The sequence below is a fragment of the Salvelinus fontinalis genome, chromosome 30, assembly GCF_029448725.1.
Source record: "Salvelinus fontinalis isolate EN_2023a chromosome 30, ASM2944872v1, whole genome shotgun sequence".
NCBI lineage: Eukaryota > Metazoa > Chordata > Actinopteri > Salmoniformes > Salmonidae > Salvelinus > Salvelinus fontinalis.
This window is the reverse complement of record NC_074694.1, coordinates 36106988-36132727: the sequence shown is the minus strand read 5'-3', so window position 1 is coordinate 36132727 and position 25740 is coordinate 36106988. Positions and strand designations below refer to the sequence as shown.

General features: G+C 42.9%; 1 protein-coding gene across 1 annotated transcript in view; it reads right to left on the bottom strand.

Annotated features, from left to right (window-relative positions):
* Positions 1-5217: 5217 nt before the first annotated feature.
* LOC129829140 (probable E3 ubiquitin-protein ligase HECTD2) overlaps positions 5218-25740 on the bottom strand; it is a 38067-nt gene continuing 17544 nt past the window's right edge. Inside the window, exons 15-21 of the mRNA XM_055890707.1 lie at positions 19836-19994; positions 16560-16634; positions 16348-16435; positions 16091-16197; positions 10646-10761; positions 6845-6988; positions 5218-6683 (exon numbers count right to left, since the gene is read on the bottom strand). Of these exons, the coding sequence (XP_055746682.1) occupies positions 6563-6683; positions 6845-6988; positions 10646-10761; positions 16091-16197; positions 16348-16435; positions 16560-16634; positions 19836-19994 (810 nt within the window). The 3' untranslated portion in view covers positions 5218-6562. The remainder of the gene's footprint in view (positions 6684-6844; positions 6989-10645; positions 10762-16090; positions 16198-16347; positions 16436-16559; positions 16635-19835; positions 19995-25740) is intronic.

Sequence of the window (25740 nt, the reverse complement as noted above, 5' to 3'; positions counted from 1 at the left end):
TGGAAACATAAAAAACACCTGTCTGTCCCGAGCTCAGTGGCGTAGGAAACTCTGAGGGCCTGGAATAGGGTAGTTGATACAATGCTGAACTTCACTAGCAATAGCTCCAGTCAAGACAGATGGAAAGTGAGGCAGACACGCGGCGTATAGATGAATGTGATTGAAAGAACCGTAATTTTCATCAGGATTGTATCTACTGTTTTTATTTGTCGACTTTAGGCCTATGTATTTTACTTACAGCCAATGGATCACAGTGTATCAATGTGTCCATGTGAAGCTGGTGCTCTTCCCTTAGTTGAATTTGAACTTTTACTATTTTACTCTTACTATTTTTTATGATTAACCACGTGACATTGACTTTGAGAAACGAAAACAGTATTATTGAAATTAAACTGTTACACGAAAATGCACATATAAAAATAATCATAACTGGCAGCAGACCCGTAGAAATGGTAAGATAAATTGTAAGCTTCCATAAACTTGAAACTCAGGAGATGCCTGTGGTATTTCCTATTATACCCATAAATTGTGCTTTAAAAAAAAATTACACACAAGAGCATGCACTCAAGAGGTCCCATGAAAAAACGTGCGTGCCAGTGGCCGTCGGTGACGTTGAAGATCAAATCAAATTGTATTAGTCACATGCGCTGAAAACAACTGGTGTCCACCGTACAGTGAAATGCTTACTTAGAGCCCCTAAACAACAATGCAGTTTAAAAAATACGGATAAGAATAAGAAATAAAAGTAACTAGTAATTAAAGAGCAGCAGTAAAATAAGAGGCTATGGGGGTACCAGTACAGAATCAATGTGTGGGGGCACTGGTTAGTTGTACATGTAGGTAGAGTTATTAAAGTGACTTTGCATAGATGGTAACAACAGAGAGTAGCAGCGGTGTAAAAGGTGTAAATCGTCTGGGTAGCCATTTGATTAGATGTTCAGCAGTCTTATGGCTTGGGGGTAGAAGCTGTTTAGAAGCCTCTTGGACCTAGACTTCGATACCACTTGCCATGTGGTAGCAGAGAGAACAGTCTATGGCGAGCATGGCTGGAGTCTTTGACAATTTTTTGGGCCTTCCTCTGACACCGCCTGGTATAGAAGTCCTGGATGGCAGGAAGCTTGGACCCAGTGATGTACTGGGCCGTTCGCACTACCCTCTGTAGTGCTTTGCGGTCGGAGGCCGAGCAGTTGCCATACCAGGCAGTGATGCAACCAGTCTGGATGCTCTCGATGGTGCAGCTGTAGAACCTTATGAGGATCTGAGGACCCATGCCAAATGTTTTCAGTCTCCTGAGAGGGAGTAGGTTTGTCGTGCCCTCTTCAGGACTGTCTAGGTGTGCTTGGACCATGTTAGTTTGTTGGTGATGTGGACACCAAAGAACTTGAAGATCTCAACCTGCTCCACCTAGCCCCGTCGATGAGAATGGGGGCGTGCTCGGTCCTCTTTTTCCTGTAGTCCACAATCATCTCTTTTGTCTTGATCTCGTTGAGGGAGAGGTTGTTGTCCTGGCACCACACGGCCAGGTCTCTGACCTCCTCCCTATATGCTGTCTCGTCGTTGTCAGTGATCAGGCCTACCACTGTTGTGTCATCGGCAAACTTATTGATGGTGTTGGAGTCATGCCTGGCCGTGCAGTCATGAGTGAACAGGGAGTACAGGAGGGGGCTGAGCACGCACCCCTGAGGGGCCCCTGTGTTGAGGATCAGCGTGGCGGATGTGTTGTCCACTGAGCTGCTCATCCGCAAACTGCCCTTACAGCGCCTGGTGAGAGAAATCGCCCAGGACTTCAAGACCGACCTGCGCTTCCAGAATTCCGCCGTGATGGCCCTGCAGGAGGCTAGAGAGGCTTACCTGGTCTCCCTCTGCTGTTTCCTGAAATCCACGATCATCTCCTTTGTTTTGTTGACGTTGAGTGAGAGGTTATTTTCCTGACACCACACTCTGAGGGCCCTCACCTCCTCCCTGTAGGCCATCTCATCGTTGTTGGTAATCAAGCCTACCACTGTAGTGTCGTCTGCAATCTTGATGATTGAGTTGGAGTTATGCATGGCCACACAGTCATGGGTGAACAGGGAGTACAGGAGAGGGCTGAGAACGCACCCTTGTGGGCCCCCAGTGTTGAGGATCAGCGGGGTGGAGATGTTGTTTCCTACCTTCACCGCCTGGGGGCGGCCCGTCAGAAAGTCCAGGACCCAATTGTACAGGTTGGGGTTGAGACCCAGAGGCTCCAGCTTAATGATGAGTTTGGAGGGTACTATGGTGTTGAATGCTGAGCTGTAGTCAATGAACAGCATTATTACATAGTTATTCCTTCTTGTCCAGATGGGATAGGGCAGTGTGCTGTGTGATTGCGATTGCATCGTCTGTGGACCTATTGGGGCGGTAAGCAAATTGGAGTGGGGTATCAGGTAGGGTGAAGGTGATATGATCCTTGACTAGTCTCTCAAAGCACTTCATGATGACAGAAGTGAGTGCTGCGGGGCAATAGTCATTTAGTTCAGTTACCTTAGCTTTCTTGGGAACAAGAACAATGGTGGCCATCTTGAAGCATGTGGGGACAGCAGACCGGGATAGGGATTGATTGAATATGTCCGTAAACACACCAGCCAGCTGGTTTGTTTGCGCATGCTCTGAGGACACGGCTAGGAATGCCATCTTTGCCGGGCAGCCTTGCGAGGGTTAACACGTTTAGATGTTTTACTCACGTTGGCCACGGAGAAGGAATCCGTAATCCGTGATTGACTGTAGACCCTGCCACATACATCTCGCGTTTGAACTGTTGAATTACGACTCTACTTTGTCTCTATACTGATGCTTTGCTTGTTTGATTGCCTTGCGGAGGGAATAACTATACTGTTTGTATTCGTGTCATGTTTCCAGTCGCCTTGCCATGATTAAAAGCGGTGGTTTGCGCTTTCAGTTTTGCATGAATGCTGCCATCAATCCACGGTTTCTGGTTAGGGAAGGTTTTAATAGTCACAGTGGGTACAACATCTCTGATGCACTTGCTAATAAACTCGCTCACTGAGTCAGCATATACATTAATGTTATTGTTTGAGGCGACCTGGAACATATCCCAGTCCACGTGATCGAAGCAATCTTGAAGTGTGGAATCCGATTGGTCAGACCAGCGTTGGATAGACCTGAGCAAGGGTGTTTCCTGCTTTAGTTTCTGCCTATAGGATGGGAGCAACAACATGACATCATGGTCATATTTGCCGGGGGGAGGGCGTTGTATGCATCGCGGAAGTTAGAGTAGCAGTGGTCTCATGTAACCATACCAAACATAAAATATCAAACTAATTTGAGTGTCCCAGATTTGTTTACTATGTTAGTATAGTCCAGTATAGTCTAGTCTATAAGACAAAGCTGATATTTTAAACAACTTCCATTACATCACAGTTGGTGGTATGCATTTCAACTTCACTTTCTCACTGTTGGGGAGAACTATACTGCTCAACAACAAAAAAATAACACATCCTAGATCTGAATGAAATATTTTTATTAAATACTTTTTTCTTTACATAGTTGAATGTGCTGACAACATAATCCCACAAAAATTATCAATGGAAATCAAATTTATCAACCCATGGAGGTCTGGATTTGGAGTCACACTCAAAATTAAAGTGGAAAACCACACTACAGGCTGATCCAACTTTGATGTCATGTCCTTAAAACAAGTCAAAATGAGGCTCAGTAGTGTGTGTGGCCTCCACGTGCCTGTATGACCTCCCTACAACGCCTGGGCATGCTCCTGATGAGGTGGCGGATGGTCTCCTGAGGGATCTCCTCCCAGACCTGGACTAAAGCATCTGCCAACTCCTGGACAGTCTGTGGTGCAACGTGGCATTGGTGGATGGAGCGAGACATGATGTCCCAGATGTGCTCAATTGGATTCAGGTCTGGGGAACGGGCGGGCCAGTCCATAGCATCAATGCCTTCCTCTTGCAGGAACTGCTGACACACTCCAGCCACATGAGGTCAAGCATTGTCTTGCATTAGGAGGAACCCAGGGACAAATACACCAGCATATGGTGTCACAAGGGATCTGAGGATCTCATCTCGGTACCTAATGGCAGTCAGGCTACCTCTGGCGAGCACATGGAGGGCTGTGCGGCCCCCCAAAGAAATGCCACCCCACACCATGACTGACCCACCGCCAAACCGGTCATGCTGGAGGATGTTGCAGGCAGCAGAACGTTCTCCACGGCGTCTCCAGACTCTGTCACGTCTGTCACATGTGCGTGTGAACCTGCTTTCATCTGTGAAGAGCACAAATGTGGCGAATTTGCCAATCTTGGTGTTCTCTGGCAAATGCCAAACGTCCTGCACGGTGTTGGGCTGTAAGCACAACCCCCACCTGTGGACGTCGGGCCCTCATGGAGTCTGTTTCTGACCGTTTGAGAAGACACATGCACATTTGTGGCCTGCTAGAGGTCATTTTGCAGGGCTCTGGTAGTGCTCCTCCTGCTCCTCCTTGCACAAAGGCGGAGGTAGCGGTCCTGCTGCTGGGTTGTTGCCCTCCCAAGGCCTCCTCCACGTCTCCTGATGTACTGGCCTGTCTCCTGGTAGCGCCTCCATGCTCTGGACACTACGCTGACAGACACAGCAAACCTTCTTGCCAAAGCTCGCATTGATGTGCCATCCTGCATGAGCTGCACTACCTGAGCCACTTGTGTGGGTTGTAGACTCCGTCTCATGCTACCACTAGAGTGAAAGCACCGCAAGCATTCAAAAGTGACCAAAACATCAGCCATGAAGCATAGGAACTGAGAAGTGGTCTGTGGTCACCACCTGCAGAACCACTCCTTTATTGGGGGTGTCTTGCTAATTGCCTATAATTTCCACCTGTTGTCTATTCCATTTGCACAACAGCATGTGAAATGTATTGTCAATCAGTGTTGCTTCCTAAGTGGACAGTTTGATTTCACAGAAGTGTGATTGACTTGGAGTTACATTGTGTTGTTTAAGTGTTCCCTTTATTTTTTTGAGCAGTGTATAAACAGCTGACATGGGCCCATAAATCAAAATAACAGCTTGCTCCTGTGACAGAAGCACAGGTAGTCTTTCTGTACTGTAAGTGTCCATTCTCCGAGGAGAGAGTGATGAGGGAGGCCTAAATCTAAGGCAAGATCTTCTAAGTCTGGTAACCTTGGTTACTATGATGCTAAATAAAACAGGAGTGACACTTACATAACGGATCTGTTTAAACAAATACCTTTTTAAAAATATTTTATTTTATTTGATAAACAATACAAAATATACACATACAAACGACATCATACAAAAATCCACAACTTCACTCCTGCCCAGACCCACTAGCACACACCCCCATCTCTAGCACCCGCATCACTTTCCGCACCATGGCCTCACACTGCACCATTTTGATTCTCTCCGTCACCCATGCACTATCAATTTTTAAATAATAAAACAGTTTACCTTTCCACTGCGTTAACAAATACCTTATTTTTCTTATCAAGATCATCATTTAAGAAGTCGTACAGTACATGAAATGTGGACATCCTGAGAGTGAGCTAACTACTACAACACAAGAGGTGTCACTTTACAATAGAGATCACTTTACAACCGCATTAAATTATATAGTTCTCGACACTGTACAAGTCATACACCCGTTTCATCATTCTAACCTGCAGGTGTGTGAGGTCCATAGAACTCTTATTTGCCTTGATATCAATCACGATCCTATTGGTGTTTCGTTACCATTTCATACCTTTCTATACAATATGCCAAATGTACCAAGCGTATCCATAAGACGTAATCTGTATCGGGAGGCATCACCGACAATTGGGGAGCAAAAGAGGTATACCCAAAGTTCTCACATTAACAATGGTCATAAACCAGCACAACTACTGTAACATGATAAAACCCTACTGAAGCTTGATTCCCTTTCAGGCTCTACATTAAAACATCCTGAAAGGATCGTCTACAAAGTCTGCTCACAAATAACATAACAGGAACTTCGTCCAAATGTTTTAAAACCACTGAGACCTCTGACAACAAAATATATTAGTATAAATACCAAGGAGACAATCTCTGTGTTCATAATTTACCAACAGTCTCAGAATGAGTTCAATCTTAAGCCTGAAAAGGCCTTTGTCAAAGACAGAAAGTACAGGGACTCTGTTCAGGAAGAGAGATGGGCTCTGTCACAAAGAACCTACACCTCAGTACTGACATGCTGTCTAGATATTTTATCACAGTCCAAAACAGGACGGATCTAACCTACATTCAACCCCTTACTTTAATAAACGACTTCATTGTTACTGGACTGGGCAGAACCTTTTCCATGTCCATTTCGATTTCCAAAAGGCAAAGGTATTTAGAGCACAAACACAAGTGCTCTGAAAGCTTTACCTGTAATATAACGTTTCACTCATATTTCTATACAAACAGATTGGTTAAGTTAATTGCTAAGAACATTTGAAGCGGAGAGCTTACTGGTATACCAATAGCACGTCTGAACATATCCAAATGTACACACCCTACTGACCACAAAACAAGATAAATGACAGTTTCACCATTGTGGTTTGTAGATCAGAGTTCACTCCAGTCCAAACCCTTCTGCGTTTGAAATGGCAATAGTTAACTTCTGCTTCAGTTCTTTTTTATTTTTGTATGTTGGCAGGCAGATCTGGTTGAAACATGTGTGAGATATAGGCAACCTAGAGAGGAAGAAAATGTAAATGATGAATTCACGTTTGTTCAAAGTTGCTGTTCTATATAAATCAAATGTGACAATAGCAACTGATTAAAGGAGGTCTGCTTTTAGTACTTTTCAAAATGTTTACAATTAATAAGAAAGAACACAGTGAGGACATCTCACCAGTCGGTGGATGCATCAATCTTGGAGATCTTGAAGTTGAGGTCGGCCATTCCTCCCACGGGGACACGGTCACTTCCTGTTGAGAAATGGAGCAGCTTCTTCTGGAGCTCCAGAGGGAAGGCCAGCACCACGTCCCAGAATGCCCTGACCACAGAGACAGACAATTTAACTCATTAGATGCATTACCTCCAGAAAGTATTTTTTGAAAATATTTTTTTCATTGAATATTAAAAGATCCAAAATACTTGCAGTGAAGCTGCTCAACAACTACATCACATTAGTCATCTAACAGATCATCCAGATCGACACACAGGAGCAACCAGGGTCAACGCCCTGCTCAAGGGCACGTCGACAGAACTCCCACAAGGTCAAAAACGGGGACCCGAACCAGCAATCCATCAACCACCGGCCCAAGCTCCCAACCGCCAGGCCACCAGCCCTCCAAGATCTCACCCCACAGTTCCCCAAGAGCTGCCCCTTAACCATCTGAGACCCCACCCCCACCAGTCCCCCAGTTGCAAACCGTAGTCTGGCTTTTTTAATGGCGGTTTTGGAGCAGTGGCTTCTTCCTTGCTGAGCGGACTTTCAGGTTATGTCGATATAGGACTCGTTTTACTGTGTATATAGATAATTTTGTACCTGTTTCCTCCAGCATCTTCACAAGGTCCTTTGCTGTTGTTCTGGGATTGATTTGAACTTTTCGCACCAAAGTACATTCATCTCTAGGAGACAGAACGCGTCTCCTTCCTGAGAGGCATGACGGCTGCGTGGTCCCATGGTGTTTATACTTGCGTACTATTGTTTGCAGATGAACGTGTTACCTTCAGGCGTTTGGAAATTGCTCCCAAGGATGAAGCAGACTTGCGGAGGTCTACAATTATTTTTCTGAGGTCTTGGCTGATTTCTTTTGATTTTCCCATGATGTCAAGCAAAGAGGCACTGAGTTTGAAGGTAGGACAGTAGGCACAGTCAACTTAGTGTATGTAAACTTCTGACCCACTGGAATTGTGATACAGTGAATTATAAGTGAAATAATCTGTCTGTAAACAATTGTTGGACAAGGTACTTGTGTCATGCACAAAGTAGATGTCCTAACTGACTTGCCAGAACTATAGTTTGTTAACAAGAAATGTGTGGAGTGGTTGAAAAATGAGTTTTAATGTTTCCAACCTAAGTGTATGTACACTTCTGACTTCAACTGTATATATATATACAAAAATATAAACGCAACATGTGAAGTGTTAGCATCATGTTTCATGAGCTTAAAAAAAGATCCCTGAAATCTTCCATACTCACAAAAAGCTTATTTCTCTCAAATGTTGTGCACAAATTTGTTTAAATCCCTGTTATTGAGTATTTCTCCTTTGCCATGATAATCCATCCACCTGACAGGTGTGGTATATCAGTAAGCTGATTAAACGGCATGATCATTACACAGTGCTGGGGACAATAAAAGGGCACTCTAAAATGTGCAGTTTTGTCACACAAAACAATGCCACAGAAGTTTTGAGTGAGCTTGCAATTGGCATGCTGACTGCAGGAATGTCCACCAGAGCTGTTGCCAGAAAATGTAATATTAAATTCTATACCATAAGCCACCTCTGATGTCTTTTTAGAGAACTTGGCAGTATGTCTAACTGGCCTCACAACCGCAGACCATGTGTTACCATGCCAGCCAAGGGCTCCCACATCCATCTTTTTTACCTACGGGATCGTCTGAGACCTGGGCCTGGTTCCCAGTGGGTGGTCCTGGCTCACAAGTGGGTGGGCCTATGCCCTCTTAGTCGTGTGAAATCCATAGATTAGGGCCTAATGTATTTCTTTTTATTGAACAATTTCCTCATATGAACTATAACTCAGTAAAATCGTTGACATTGTTGCATGTTGCGTTTATATATTTTTCCAGTATACGGATTCTTGGTCACCTTCCTGACCAAGGCCCTTCTCCCCCGATTGCTCAGTTTGACCAAGTGGCCAGCTCTCGGAAGAGTCTTGGTGGTTGCAAACTTCTTCCATTGAAGAATGATGCAGGCCACTGCGTTCTTGGGGACCTTCGATGTTGCAGACATTTTTTAGTACCCTTTCCAGATCTGTGTCTCGACACAGTCCTGTCTCGGAGGTCTACGGACAATTCCTTTCGACTTCATGGCTTGGTTTTCGCTCTGATATGCACTGTCAACTGTGGGACCTTATATAGACAGGTGTTTACCTTTCCAAATCATGTCCAATCAATTGAATTTACTACAAGTGGACTCCAATCAAGTTGTAGAAACATGATCAATGGAAACAGGATGCACCTGAGCTCAATTTTGAGTCTCATAGCAAAGAATCTGAATACCTATGCAAATAAGGTATTTATGTTATTAATTTTGAATACATTTGCAAAAATTTCTAAAAATCTGTTTTCACTTTGTCATTATGGGGTATTGTGTATAGATTGATGAGAAAAAATAAATAATTGAATTAATTTTAGAATAAGGTTAACGTAATAAAATGTGGAAAAAGTCAAGGGGTCTGAATACTTTCCGAATGCAGTGTATACCCTATATATACAAAAGTATGTGAACACCCCTTCAAACAAGTGGATTCGGCTATTTCAGAAACACCCGTTGCTGACAGGTGTATAAAATCGAGCACACAGCCATGCAATCGCCATAAAAAAACATTGGCAGTAGAAAGGCTTTACAGAAGAGCTCAGTGACTTTCAACATGGCACCGTCATAGGATGCCACCTTTTCAACAAGTCAGTATGTCAAAATTCTGCACTGCTAGAGCTGCACCGGTCAACTGTAGTGCTGTTATTGTGAAGTGGAAATGGCTAGGAGCAACAACGGCTCAGCCACAAAGTGGTAGACCACACAAGCTCACAGAACAGGACCACCGAGTGCTGAAGGGCGTAGCGCGTAAAAATTGTCTGTCATCAGTTGCAACACTCACTATCGAGTTCCAAACTGCCTCTGGAAGCAATGTCAGCACAATAACTGTTCGTCGGGAGCGTCATGAAATGGGTTTCCATGGCCAAGCAACCACACACAAGCCTAAGCTCACCATGCACAATGCCAAGCGTCAGCTGGAGTGGTGTAAAGCTTGCCGCCATTGGACTCTGGAGCAGTGGAAACACATTTTCTGGAGTAATGAATCACGCTTCACCATCTGGCAGTCCGATGGACAAATCTAGGTTTGGCGGATGCCAGGAAAACGCTACCTGCCCGAATGCATAATGCCAAATGTAAAAATTGGTGGAGGAGGAAAAATGGTCTGAGCTGTTTTTCATGGTTTGTGCTAGGCCCCTAAGTTCCAGTGAAGGGAAATCTTAACGCTACAGCATACAATAACATTCTAGACGATTCTGTGCCTCCAACTTTGTGGCAACAGTTTGGGGAAGCCTCTTTCCTGTTTCAGCATGACAATGCCCCCGTGCACAAAGCGAGGTCCATACAGAAATGGTTTGTCGAGATCGATGTGGATGAACTTGACTGGCCTGCACAGAGCCCTGACCTCAACCCCATTGAACATCTTTAGGATGAATTGGAATGTCGACTGCGAGCTAGGCCTAATCGCCCAACATCCGTGCCCGACCTCACTAATGCTCTTGTGGCTGAATGGAAGGCCTAGCTCGCGGTCAGCGCTCCAATTCATCCTAAAGATGTTCAATGGGGTTGAGGTCAGGGCTCATCCCTGCGTTAAATGCACCATCTGGGATATTTCCTACTGTTCAATGGTCATTTAGAAACTCAGGATAATGGCTTTAATATCAGGCCTTTTTACAGAATGAATGATATGATGATGGGTTTACAGTACCTGATGGTGGGGTCAGTCTTGCTGTAGCCCTCATACTGGGCTGCCTTCTGCAGAGAGCTCATGTCCAGGTTGGGACTACCACACACTAGGATCTCCACCTCCTCTGGCCTCAGCAACTAAAACAAGAGGGACAAGACAAGGAATCAATATCATGGTAGTCTGACAAGTAAAACTACAGAATATGAAAATACAGGACACCTGGGATTCCAGTGAAACTAGAGGATTTCACAAGCCAACCAATCACTACCATCCTACTAGGCACAGACGTCAATTCAATGTCTATTTCACATTGGTTCAACATAATTTAATTGAAATGGCGTGGAAACAACGTTGATTCAACTAGTATGTTCCCAATGGGATGGAATTTTGTCCATTAAAGAGCAACTTCTCATTTAGAAAACAGCCTATGTGGCAACAATATGTGTCAGAAATATTTATTCTACTGTCAAAATTGACTACAAAGTGGAAATAGGATCATTTTGGTCAGCCACTCTAATCAAAAACTGAGTTTGGTGAGACTTGTAGTCATTACTGCATCCTAGCAGTAAATTTGAGTTTGTTTCAATCCTACCCACATAACCACAGCTGGCAGCACACAAGTAATCATCAATTCGGACTACAGCTGCACGCAACCCGATTGTAATGCTTGTGGTTAATTTGGGTTGACTGGATATCCCTGTAGGGCTGGTTAGCGACTATCTGTAAAATTACACAATGTACATTGGACAATACGTAAAAATTCCAATAGCTCCAAATTTCAATGACTTAAAACCTCAAACTAATTATACATTGTCGAAATTCAAATTCAAATATTGAAAGCATTTCATGAGAAAACTAAAAGGTGTGCAACATGAAAATATTGTCTCATTTACATTGTGTTGAGGGTCCCTAACTAGCCCCAGAGCTAGGCTATCCAAAGTCAAACCGACTTTGCCACAGTCGCACACCAGCCGGCTGAAGCTAATTGCTAGCATTTCTTAATGAACCCCCAAAAAAAGAAGCTAAATCAGGAAGTGGAGTTGCCCTTTAAAACTAACCTACTGCATGACACAAGACAATTAGTTACGATCATGGTAGTCTGAATCATGAATCCCTGTTCATTGCACTGGTGCTGCACAAAATGTTCGCTTAAACAGAGCAATCAATGATTATGGTACAGTGTCATAGTAAGGGCATGGGGTGCATGATCAGCATGCCATATGCATGGATCATTGTGTCACACACTGTCTAAACTGTATTTATCAGATACAGTATCCAATCTGTTGCTAACTTGATACATTTGGCCTCATTTTGCAAACCCTATTTGACATAGTTGCATTTTCTCTGTATCACTCGGTCCTTGACCACATTCACTCCCATGCATTCTTCATATCTGTGACTCCACCTTATCAAAACACACCCAGACGTCTGTGTCAGGCAGTGCACGGTCTGCACAACCACCTCACAGCATCTGAGTTTCACTGTGACCACGGAGTGCAAACAGAAATACAACCTGGTGACTAGTTAGAGCAAGCCAAGCCAATGGCAAGTTCCAGCTGGGATATAGAGTTACTGAAGAATCTGGGACAGTTCAAACCTTGTCTGCCACACCCCCTCTTCCCTCACCCCACCAGGCAGCTGGTGAGTTATAACTGTCAAAGCAGCGTTGCATAACCAATGAGAGCGTAGACAACTGTTGCGTAACTGTCACAATGAGCTCGTTTGAAAGACGATTGCTTTCGCTGGCGTGGTGCAGCTATAGCTGACTTTTCCTACATGTACATTACATGCTTCTATCCCACTGTCACACTATCATTGACCAGCATGAACATACATGTATAGTACGAGCCTGTTTATAGGCGCATGCACTGCCTTGGAAAGCAAAGAGGGAAAATCTCCTGATTTGCAAGAACTGAGTGGACTAATACAAATGTAGGATAGTAATTTGACAAGGTTTGCTGCAGCAGGGAAATAATCCAGCAGCAACAGGAAATGTGAATTATTATGTGGATTATAATTGATGGATATTTTTGGAGGGGTTGATCCTGTTGAAAATGATATTGCTGGTACACGCATACTAGATTTCTATTTTTGTGTTTCTTTTCTATCTACAGTATCCAAAAAGGATGAATCAGCATGCTACATTTGCTGCAAAGGGAAAAGGAGTTAGGTTAATTAATTAATTAACAGTAAATACCAACTCTGGCATTCACTGACACGTACACCAAACAGATAATTGAACAGTCAAATATTTGTACAGCAGACTCCTTGTCCAGACAGATACTATTGACAGCAATAAAACAACGAGGGAACTGTCCATCCCTGAGCTTACTGCTGTCAGCTCATCTGACAGTTCACTACACACAGTTAATTGCAGTACCCCAGTCAATTTTAATTGATTGATTACTTGGTGTAGTCCAGGGGTACTCAAATACTATTAGAAAGGGTCAATTCACACACATTTCCTAGGTAGCAAAGGTCCAGATGTACATTGCCATCTATCAGTGTAGTAATAAACCCCTACCTCAACACAGGCACTGTCCACGACAAACTGTTCACACACAACTCTTGTTGGTGGAGAGAAATTGTTGCAGTTTTAAAACTTATTTCCTGCAATTCTTACCATTTTGGCATGTCTTAATTGTGCATATGTCACCTTCGGTCTATATTAACGCTGTTCTGGGTCCAGATATGGACCATGGTTTGCCTATTAAGGATGGTTGATGTAGTACAGGTAACTGCCAAAATAATGGAAACACTTGAGTAAATGAGGGATACAAAAGCAGTGCGGTTTGGTTGGGTCGTGTTTCGGAGGACGCATGGCTCTCGACCATCACCTCTCCCGAGTCCATACAGGAGTTGCAGCGATGAGACAAGAGTGTAACTACCAATTGGATACTATGAAATTGGGGAGAAAATGGGGTAAAAAAATCATATAAACCAGGCAAAAAAAGAGACGTCCTCTCACTGTCAACTGCGTTTATTTTCATCAAACTTAACATGTGTAAATATTTGTATGAACATAACAAGATTCAACAACTGAGACATAAACTGAACAAGTTCCACAGACATGTGACTAACAGAAATGGAATAATGTGTCCCTGAAAAAAGCTGGGGTCAAAATCAGTGTGGCCACCAGCTGCATTAAGTACTGCAGTGCATCTCCTCCTCATGGACTGCACCAGATTTGCCAGTTCTTGCTGTGAGATGTTACCCACTCTTCCACCAAGGCACATGCAAAGTTCCCGTACATTTCTGGGGGAAATGGCCCTAGCCCTCACACTCCGATCCAACAGGTCCCAGATGTGCTCAATGAGATTGAGATCAGGGCTCTTCGCTAGCCATGGCAGAACACTGACATTCCTGTCTTGCAGGAAATCACACACAGAATGAGCAGTATGACTGGTGGCATTGTCATGGTGGAGGGTCATGTCAGGGTGAGCCTGCAGGAAGGGTACCACATGAGGGAGGAGGATGTCTTCCCTGTAACGCACAGCGTTGAGATTGCCTGCAATGACAACAAGCTCAGTCCGATGATGCTGTGACACACCGCCCCAGACCATGACCGACCCTTCACCTCCAAATCAATCCTGCTCCAGAGTACAGGCCTCGGTGTAACGCTCATTCCTTCGACGATAAACACGAATCCGACCACGAATCACCCCTGGTGAGACAAAACCGCGTCAGTGAAGAGCACTTTTTGCCAGTCCTGTCTGGTCCAGCGATGGTGGGTTTGTGCCCACAGATCGACGTTGTTGCCGGTGATTTCTGGTGAGGACCTGCCTTACAACAGGCCTACAAGCCCTCAGTCCAACTTCTCTCAGCTTATTGCGGACTGTCTGAGCACTGATGGAGGGATTATGCGTTCCTGGTGTAACTCGGGCAGTTGTTGTTGCCATCCTGTACCTGTCCTGCAGGTGTGATGTTCGGATGTACCGATCCTGTGCAGGTGTTGTTACACGTGGTCTGCCACTGCGAGGATGATCAGCTGTCCGTCCTGTCTCCCTGTAGCGCTGTCTTCGGCGTCTCACAGTACGGACATTGCAATATATTTCCCTGGCCACATCTGCTGTCCTCATGCCTCCTTGCAGCATGCCTAAGGCACATTCATGCAGATGAGCAGGGACCCTGGGCATCTTTCTTTTGGTGTTTTTCAGAGTCAGTAGAAAGGCCTCTTTAGTGTCCTAAGTTTTCGTAACTGTGACCTTAATTGCCTACCGTCTGTAAACTGTTAGTGTCTTAATGACCGTTCCACAGGTGCATGTTCATTAATTGTTTATTGTTCATTGAACAAGTAGCATGGGAAACAGTGTTTAAACCCTTTCAATGAAGATCTGTGAAGTTATTTGGATTTTTACGAATTATCTTTGAAAGACAGGGTTCGGAAAAAGGGATGTTTGTTTTTTTGCTGACGCATATGCCATGGCCGATGTAAGCCATATGTCATGGCCGTCTCAGTCACCAGATCTCATCCCAATTGAACACTTATGGGAGATTCTGGAGCTGTGCCTGAGACAGTGTTTTCCACCACCAACAAACACCAAATGAGGGAATTTCTCATGGAAGAATTGTGTCTCACCCTTCTAATAGAGTTCCAAACACTTGTAGAAACTATTCCAAGGTGCATTGAAGCTGTTCTGGCTCGTGGTGGCCCAATGCCCTATCAAGACGCCTTATGTTGGCGTTTCCTTTATTTTGGCAGTTACCTGTATTTCACTCCTTGCTAGTTACACAGTATGCTGATAGGCTTCTGTCAGCAGATCGGTGAGGATACTCACAAGGTTCACAGAGCCTATCAACAGTTAAGGAACTATTGGGAAACCAACTGACAACGACCAGAGTGATCCAGATCCTCCCATGTTAAACCATGCAAACCTAACCCTAAAGCTGGGCTGGTTCTGCATGAAAACTGCAGATTTGTGGTCTGTCTGATTGATATTCATGGTGGACGTCAACCCTGCCACTGTGGTTCCCTACGTACTCTTTAAATAGGCCACTCATATGAGCCTCCCCCTTTTGGCCCAAAGAGCCCTGGTCACTAAGTGGAGACAGAGCACACACACACACACACACAACACCCCCGTTAGGAGGCCTGTGCCAAGAGAGGGGGTGGGGAGCCTCTGTGAACAGGCAGCGAGGAACACTAGACTCACTCACACACATGCACGCACTCACAGTTGAGCTTCCAATTCTGCACTCCTCGTTGCCTCTCCGGGCCTCACGATCACGATGCTGCCTAATCAGAAAAGTTTCTATAGGAGTTGACTAAACTCTTGGCTCCTGACACTTCAAACAGGACCAGCTGACACTGAAATGATGTCCTCGGAATTCTCAGTGATAGTGATATACTTTATTCCAAAAACCTATAATGAAAGTTGGAATTCATAATGTTTTTCTTCAGTTGGTCACACAAATTGGAATTAATTTATTAATTTACTTTGATAGTAAAAGTCTTGATATTCTTACCAACAAAGCGTCGGAGGCACACACACTGTGGAAGCCATAGAAGAAGGCAGCAAACTGCCTGTAAATGGACTTATTCAGCAGGAAATCTACATACAGCTGTACATACTCTGCAAAGACAAGAATAATCAAACAATCATTCAACTATGAGAGAACAAACAAATGCCACATAGTCTGAAAGGCACTGTTAGATATCACATGCTACTGCAGGACAGTTGTCTTTTCTCTGGTCTTTGGCAGTCTGTCTACTCCTCACTTACCCTTCCTGTTCTGGTTGGTAACAGGAATCTTATCTCCTCCTGGTTTCAGATTGTAGGACTTGATCACACCTAGTTCTTCCTGCGACACCTAAAATGATCATCACATTAGTGGAGCGCTTCCCTTGTGCTCTAACAGTATTGATTATGGTGAAGTCAAAGATATTATGTTTCACAAGTGTTATTGTGAACAACAATGAGTGTGTTTTCCCAACCTGAAAAGTTGTGCAGAAGTCCTCCTCCACGTTTCCTTCATAGCTGAGAAGTTCTGCCAGCCCATGAGCAAGATCCTGAAACACAAGACTAAATCTATAAGCAATGCTTTTTATATACAGTACCAGTGAAAAGTTTGGACAAACCTACTACTTCCTCCTTTATTTTTACTATTTTCTACAGTGTAGAATAATAGTGAAGACATCAAAACTATGAAATAACACATATGGAATCATGTAGTAACCAAAAAAAGTATTGTTAAAAGTTAATTTGTGAGCCAATCAGTTGTGTTGTGACAAGGTATGGTTGGTATACAGAAGAAAGCCCTATTTGGTAAAATACCAAGTCCATATATGGTAAAAGACCAAGTCCATATTATGGCAAGAACAGCTCAAATAAGTAAAGAGAAACGACAGTCCATCATTAATTTAAGACATGAAGGTCAGTCAATCCAGAACATTTTAAGAACTTTGAATGTTTCTTCAAGTGCATTCGCAAAAACCATCAAGTGCTATGATGAAACTGGCTCGCATGAGGAACACCACAGGAAATGTAGACCCAGAATTACCTCTGCTGCAGAGTATTGTTGCAAATAAACCACTACTAAAGGACACCAATAAAAAGAAGAGACTTGCTTGGGCCAAGAAACACAAGCAATAGACATTAGGTTGGTGGAATCTGAGTCCAAATGAGACGCAGAGTAGGTGTTTCCCACTGTGAGGCATGGAATAGGAGGTGTGATGGTGTGGGGTGCTTTGCTGGTGACACTGTCTGAGATTTATTTAGAATACAAGGCACACTTAACCAACTTGGTTACCACAAAATTCTGCAGCGATACGCCATCCCATCTGGTTTGTGCTTAGTGGGACTATAATTTGTTTTTCAACAGGACAATTACACAACACACCTCTAGGCTGTGTAAGGACTATTTGACCAAGAAGGACAGTGATGGAGTGCTGCATCAGATGACCTGGTCTCCCCAATCACCCAACCTCAACCCAATTGAGATGGTTTGGAATGACTTGGACCGCAGATTGAAGGGAAAGCAGCCAACAAGTGCTCAGCATATGTAGGAACTCCTTCAAGACTGTTGGAAAAGCATTCCAGGTGAAGCTGGTTGAGAGAATGCCAAGAGTGTGCAAAGCTGTCTTCAAGGCAACGGGTGGCTATTTTGAAGAATCTAAAATCTAAAATAATTTTTGATTTGTTTAACACTTCTTTGGTTACTACATGATTCCATATGTGTTATTTTATAGTTGTGATGTCTTCACTATTATTCTACAATGTAGAAAACCGTAAAAATAAAGAAAAACCCTTGAATGAGTAGATTTGTCCAAACTTTTGACTGGTACTGTAGATTGCAACCAGTCTTTATGAAGTATATGTCTTCTTCTAAATCTGTGAAGGACTAATAGGAAAAAAACTAAGAGGAAAACAAATTGCCATTTGAAAGTTGCCCCGGTTGGAACGCTATGCAGCACAGTACACCATGTTCATTGAATGTTTCATGGAGGAAAATCTGACTTCATTTTGTTATTGATATCTAATGACTGACTTTACTGAATTACTGTAATGGCATTGTAAGACAAAACAACAAGAAAATCATGTAAAGCCTTTGCCACTACACAATCTAGAAAGCGTACTGAGGAAACAAAATAGCCATTGTATGCTGTATGTATTTTACATGACATCACTGCGATTATGCTTTTCCAATCCATACCTCATAAAATGAAGTACATTTTACAATGCAAAATCATTTGAAGAACAATTGCATGTGTTTGACGTCAGTGCTGGGCACTATTAGCATGTCTTTTTAAAGAACTTGCAGTAGCTTTTTCCCTGTCCTCCACCAATTTAGGAAAAAGTATTCAACAGGGAGCAAATAAACGCCCAGAGCCCGTTATGTAAGCAAAGAGAAGGCCAGCTGCCCAGTAAAAACCAACATCTGGCCTCAGCAAGGCTGACTCGACAAAACACAGCGCAATGAGATGCATACTTCATAAAAAGCTATACAATTACACCAAAAGCAGGTAAATACTAGTCTTAGTGACAGTAATGTATTGTATGTGCATAAAACATTTTTATATGAGTTTGTGGAGTTCAAACATGCAAGTGGCAATGTGCAAAAGTTGGGCTTGACAGCCCTCTGCTGGTGAATATTGGAAAATGTCAAGGCTTCAATCACTGACTAGCAAAGGAAAAAATCAACATATTATAAGGAAATACAGGATTATATTAGGAAATATTATAACAACAAAACATAACTTTGATGGCAATTGCAGAATATTAATTTGGGAGTTCATCAAAAAATATAAAGTAAAGCATGTCATGCCACGTGAACTGTATCTCTCCTCTCCATCTCTCCTCCTAGACAGCTAACAAACTACTGCTAGCCTGGCATCCTTGAATCTTCCTGTTCAATAAAAAAAGCTGCCATCACCAGGAGATCTTCATCAGCAGTGTTGGGCTCCTGTGTGTGACATCTATGAGCAGCTTTTAGCGGGGTGTGAGGTGATGATGGTTGTTACGGCACCTCTGAGACCTGGCTGCAGCTCAGTCTCATCTCACCTTGGCTGCAGCCATACTGTTATAACAAGACTGGTGGCAGGGTGAGACTCTAGGACTGTATGGAATGTGAGCCTGGTTGATTATTTCACACGCCTGTGACGCACAAGCATTTCCTTAGACCCCAGACATCAATTGTGCAATGTACGTACTATGACTCACATCATCACAAGTACATTATTTATGCGTATTGCATGTATTCCTGTACATTTAGCTATAAGTAGGAACAATGGCATATTGCAGTTAATTCTAACAAAGTCTTTTTAACTAACACAGTCTATATAACATCTTAGTCCAGCAACCATACATCACCCACTAGGCACAGACCTCAATTCAACGTCTATTCCACGTTGGTTCAACGTCACTTCATTGAAATGATGTAGAAACAACATTGATTCAACCAGTGTTTGCCCAGTGGGCCATATTCATATGCAGATCAACACTAAACCCTTCAGAGACAATGTAAACCTTTCTAAAACAGTCCAGTACTCTCATAAGCATCACATCCATTCATTTGATTATATACATTATTATTATTGAAAAGCGGAGTACTTTGCAAGTAAACAAATATTACTTTCCCATGGTTTATTACCACTGCAAGCAATATTATTGTACTTGTGATCCTTACGAGAAGAGTGCAGTGTAATGGGAAAGAATGCCAGTGAGAGAGGGTAACTAAGAGAGCTGAGTCACAGCTTGTGTCGTGTACATACAGGCATGACCTGCTGCAGGTCGTCCAGGGTGAGGGTTGCCATGCCAACGGGGGTATCGGGGTCACACGGCACCACGGGCGGGGTCAGAAGCTTCTTGTAGACACAGGGAGGGAAGCGGATGTCCAGGGTGATGCTGTTGTACACGGCCAGGCCCATGAGCTGACACACATACGGTTAAGTGTGTAACAAAGTACAGATCCTTAACAAAAGAAAATATCTTCAAGACCAAAATATCTTCAAGTATCTTCAACACCAAAATAACTCACGGTTATAATCATATAAACCACTAGAATAGATTAAAATGTGGCTAGTTATATTCATTTAATGTAGCATAACATTCAGATGAAAACCTTTTCACTTCATTGTTAAAGTATTCTGCTTCTGAGCTCTTCATACTTCGTAACAATGACACCATTTTATACCAGCTTCAAAGACCTGCAGCATGTGCTAATGATCCCAATCATTACTCTATTATCACTGCATTTTGCCATGTACTTTATATTGGCTTGTAGCAGATCTGAACAGGGAATATAAACAGCAGGTGTATTACGCATTTAGAATGAAATTGTAGGGAGCCTGAACTCCTAAAGTGCTACCAGCTGCTTCTGGCAGATCTCACTCCACGTGTCGTCCATATGGAACTTCTGTGGGAGAGGTTGAGCTGCAGAGCCCTCTCTCTACGAGCTCCCTAGCTTGCTAAATAGAGTTTGGAAAAATGCTTAAAGTTATATTGGCGCAGGCTTGGGGATAATTCCATGAGAACTGACAGGCGGAGGATGAAACGCAGTCCGCTCCAGACCAGACTTGCAGCTCACAAAATAAGACACAACAAAACCTTCTGTTTCTATTACATCTCTCTCTTTCTCTCTTGCACCGTTGTGACATGGAATTTTTTGTCACCCTGCCCTCCCTGTTGTGTTCGCTTCAAATAGAGACACATAGCCACTTCAGTATCTGTCAGTGTGCTGTAATTCTAACCGAGTGAGGTGGAAGGGGTGCGAGTGTGAGGGTATGTGGGTGGACTGACTCAGGCTGTCAGTCCACCCACATAACATACAGTGCATTTGGAAAGTATTCAGACCCTTTGACCTTTTCCACATTTTGTTACGTTACAGCCTTATTCTAAAATTGATTAAATCGTTTTTTCCCCTCATTAATCTACACACAATACCCCATAATGACAAAGCAAAAACTGTTTTTTTATATATATTTTTGCAAATGTATTAAAATTTAAAAACTGAAATATCACATTTACATAGTATTTAGAACCTTTACCCAGTACTTTGTTGAATCACCTTTGGCAGCGAATACAGCCTTTCAGTCTTCTTGGGTATGATGCTACAAGCTTGGCACAAATGTATTTGGGGAGTTTCTCCCATTCTTCTCTACAGATCCTTTCAAGCTCTGTCTGGTTGGATGGGGAGCGTCGCTGCACAGCTATTTTCAGGTCTCTCCAGAGATGTTCGATCGGGTTCAAGTCCGGGCTCTGACTGGGCCACTCAAGGACATTCAGAGACTTGTCCTGAAGCAACTCATGAGTTGTCTTGACTGTGTGCTAAGGGTCGTTGTCCTGTTGGAAGGTGAACCTTCGCCCCAGTCTGAGGTCCCGAGCGCACTGGAGCATGTGTTCATCAAGGGCCTCTCTGTACTTTGCTCCATTCATCGTTCCCTCTATCCTGACTAGTCTCCCAGTCCCTGCCGCTGAAAAACATCCCCATAGCATGATGCTGCCACCACCATGCTTCACCGTAGGGATGGTGCAAGGTTTCCTCCAAAAGTGACGCTTGGCTTTCAGGCCTAAGAGTTCAATCTTGGTGTCATCAGACCTGAGAATCTTGTTTCTCATGGTCTGAGAGTCCTTTAGGTGCATTTTGGCAAACTCCAAAAGGGCTGTCATGTGCCTTTTATTGAGGAGTGGCTTCCATCTGGCCACTCTACCATAAAGGCCTGATTGGTGGAGTGCTGCAGAGATGGTTGTCCTCCTGGAAGGTTCTCCCATCTCCACAGAGGAACTCTGGAGCTCTGTCAGAGTGACCATCGGGTTCTTGGTCACCTCCCTGACCAAGGCCCTTCTCCCCCGATTGCTCAGCTTTGCCGGGCGGCCAACTCTAGGAAGAGTCTTGTGGTTCCAAACTTCTTCCATTTAAGAATGATGGAGGCCACTGTGTTCTTGGGGACCTTCAATGCTGCAGAAATGTTTTGGTACCCTTCCCTAAATCTGTACCTCAACACAACCCTGTCTCGGAGCTCTATGGATAATTCCTTTGACCTCATTGCTTGGTTTTTGCTCTGACATGCACTTTCAACTGTGGGACCTTATATAGACAGGTGTGTATCTTTCCAAATCATGTTCAATCAATTGAATTTAGCACAGGTGGACTCAAATAAAGTTGTAGGGATGATCAATGGAAACAGAATGCACCTGAGCTGAACTGCGAGTCTCATAGCAAAGGGTCTGAACAGTTATGTAAACAAGGTATTTCAGGTTTTTATTTGTAATAAATTTGCAAAATTTCCAAAAACCTGTTTTCGCTTTGTCACTATGGGTTATTGTATGTAGATTAATGAAGAAATGTTTTTATTTCATCTATTTTAGAATAAGGCTGTAACGTAACAAAATGTGGAAAAAGGGAAGGGGTCTGAATACTTTCCGAATGCACTGTAACTACCCACTGGGAACAAACTGGTTAAATTAACGTTGTTTCATTGTCATTTGTCAACGTATTGTGATGTGGAATCTACTTGGAAAATATATTGGATTCAAAGAAAGTCATCAACGTAGTAAACTGTTGTTTTGAGGGTCAAATTTCAACCATAGGATTATGTCATCATAACCCATTTTCAACATAGACAAACCTTGTATAAAATATGTTGAATTTGTACATTTGAAACATCTTACTGGAGATTTGATCTATCTACATCTATTCATTTGGTCTCCCATCCAGAGTTTTAACAAAGCCCAGTGTTGCTTAGCTTTGATATTTGTCACTGACTATTACCAATGTACTGTACTATCATGACAAAAAATTGGGAGAAATCTCTACTTAATAGATTCACTGTTGCTATCGAAGTCCAAATAGTACTGTAGGTTCAACAGTGCAGATGAAATGGAACCCTACTTTATCAATCATACATCATCAATGATGCTATTTGGGCCTTTCAAATGGAGTCTACAAGTTAATAATAAATATGTTGGATTCATGTCTCCATCTCAAACAAAAAATGCAAGTTAACGAATATGATTAAATCAAATCAAACTGTATTTAAAGTTTGCTTTTATTTGATTTAGTCATATTCTTTAACTTTGCTTTTTGGTTGAAATGGAGACGTGAATCCAAAATAACAAGTATTAATTTGTAGACAGACTGGAATTAAAGCCAGACTCAGTGGCACAGATGGAGCTATCCATGCAGAAGATATATCTCCTTCGAAAGTTGATATTTGGTTGAGTTGACAATCAAACACAATTCCATATCACTTTTACAATACGGTAAAAAGCCTATTAACTTGGGATTCTCTGGCACTAACCCTATTTAAGGGGGCTGAGTCACTGGCTTACTGGTGCTCTTCCATGCTGTCCCTAGGAGGGGTGCGTCACTTGAGTGGGTTGAGTCACTGACGTGATCTTCCTGTCCGGGTTGGCTCCCCCCTCGGGTTCGTGCCGTGGGGGAGATCTTCGTGGGCTATACTCGGCCTTGTCTCAGGGTACTAAGTTGGTGGTTTGAAGATAATCCTCTAGTGGTGTGGGGGCTGTGCTTTGGCAAAGTGGGTGGGGTTATATCCTACTTGGTTGGCCCTGTCCGGGGGTATCTATCGGACGTGGCCACAGTGTCTCCCGACCCCTACTGTCTTGGCCTCCATTATTTATGCTGCAATAGTTTATGTGTTGGTGGGCTTGGGTCAGTCTGTTATATCTGGAGTATTTCTCCTGTCTTATCCGGTGTCCTGTGTGAATTTAAGTATGCTCCTTCTAATTCTCTCTCTCTTTCTCTCTTCTCTCGGAGGACCTGAGCCCTAGGATCATGCCTCAGGACTACCTGGCCTGATGACTCCTTGCTGTCCCCAGTCTACCTGGTCGTGCTGCTGCTCCAGTTTCAACTGTTCTACCTGCGGCTATGGAACCCTGACCTGTTCGCCGGACGTGCTACCTTGTCCCGGACCTGCTATTTTCGACTCTCTCTCTACCCACCTGCTGTCTCTAACTCTGAATGATCGGCTATGAAAAGCCAACTGACTCCAATTTACTCCTGAGGTGCTGAATAATCACAACCACTGTGATTATTATTATTTAACCCTGTATAGCACTTTGTGACATTGGCTGATGTATAAAGGGCTTTATAAAAAATTGATTGATTGATATGTTGGATTCACGTCTCCATCTCAATGAAAACTCAAAGTTAAAGAATAGGACTACATTTTAAATAGGAGCTAATTTTAAATACAGTTTGATTTGATTTAATCCTATTCTTGAACTTTTATTTTTGGTTGAGATGTTAAATAATATGATTAAGCCAGTGACTCAGATGGAACTATCCAAACAGTAGATACCGTACACCTCCTTTAAATGTTGATATTTGGTTGCGTTGTCAACCAAACACAATTCAATATTACTTTTACAAGACAGTAAATAGCCTAATGTTAAGGCTATCTTACTAACCTAATGTAACAGTATTTCAACCATAAAATTAGTAACACATCCATGGACACATTTTGAGGTTACTGTAACAGTAAATGTATTATTATGTAATCGTAGAAAGCATTCAGGGTCTCAGGTCTGCACAAAATCTCAAACGGCATTGATCCCTTGCACCATGTACTTTAACGTAATCTCAACTAAATGCAATCCAGGTTATTTGGTTGTGCTATTAGATCAAGCACAGTGATAACACATTAAGTTGTTGTATTTAAATAAACTAAATATCTGACATTGAATTCCCATTTGTACTTTGGTGTGCTTTTAAATGGTTGAAAGCGCAGTGATAACACATTTAGGTGACAACTAATTCAAAAATCCTATATATTTTCCATTGGAATTTGGTTGTGCTTGATGGTTGAAAGCAGAGGGATAACACATTGGGAATTCAACAAACTTTTGGTTGTCTTTTGAGTGGGTGAAAAAAGGGTGGAATCTCAATCTAGCTAGCTCTGGTCCAGCGTTAAGCTAACTCTCGGAAGTTCAGAGACATTCAAAGTTCCTTCATAGAAGCAGCTCTTCCGTAGGTATAATTTTGTGGGCCTAATTCAGATAATTCATGTCATAAGAAGATGCATTTCAAGCCAAGCTTCCTCCTCCACCCTCTCTCCCTGTCTCTCCACCCGCAAAATTTCAGTCTCATCTCGCGCCCTACACTTGTCTGTCCAATTCATATAAATAACTATAGCTTGCCCCGCCATAGAAAGCTGTTCTATTCGCAGTGATTGGTGAAGTAATTTAATGTTAAAAGAAAATTGATTTCAAAGGTTTTAAAAGGAACAGAAAGGAACTTTATAAATGGTTATTTTTTTTGGTTCTGTATTTTGCTGGCCGAAACAGTGCAACGGAACCAAAAACGTGCTAATGGTGCACTAAAAATGGTGCACTAATAATGGTTGTCACGTTCCTGACCTGTTTTCCTTTGTTTTGTATTCATTTTAGTTGGTCAGGGCGTGAGTTGGGTGGGTTTGTCTATGTTTGTATTTCTATGTGGGGTTTTGTGTTCGGCCTGGTATGATTCTCAATTAGAGACAGGTGTGTATTGTTTGTCTCTAATTGAGAGTCATACAAAGGCAGCCAGGGTTTCACTGGTGTTTTGTGGGTGTTTGTTCCTGTGTCCTCACAGGACAGTTGAAGGTTAGTCTCATTTGTTGTTTTGTAGTGTATTGTTTTGCTGTTTTCATTAAAAGATGGCTTATTTCCCTCAATCCG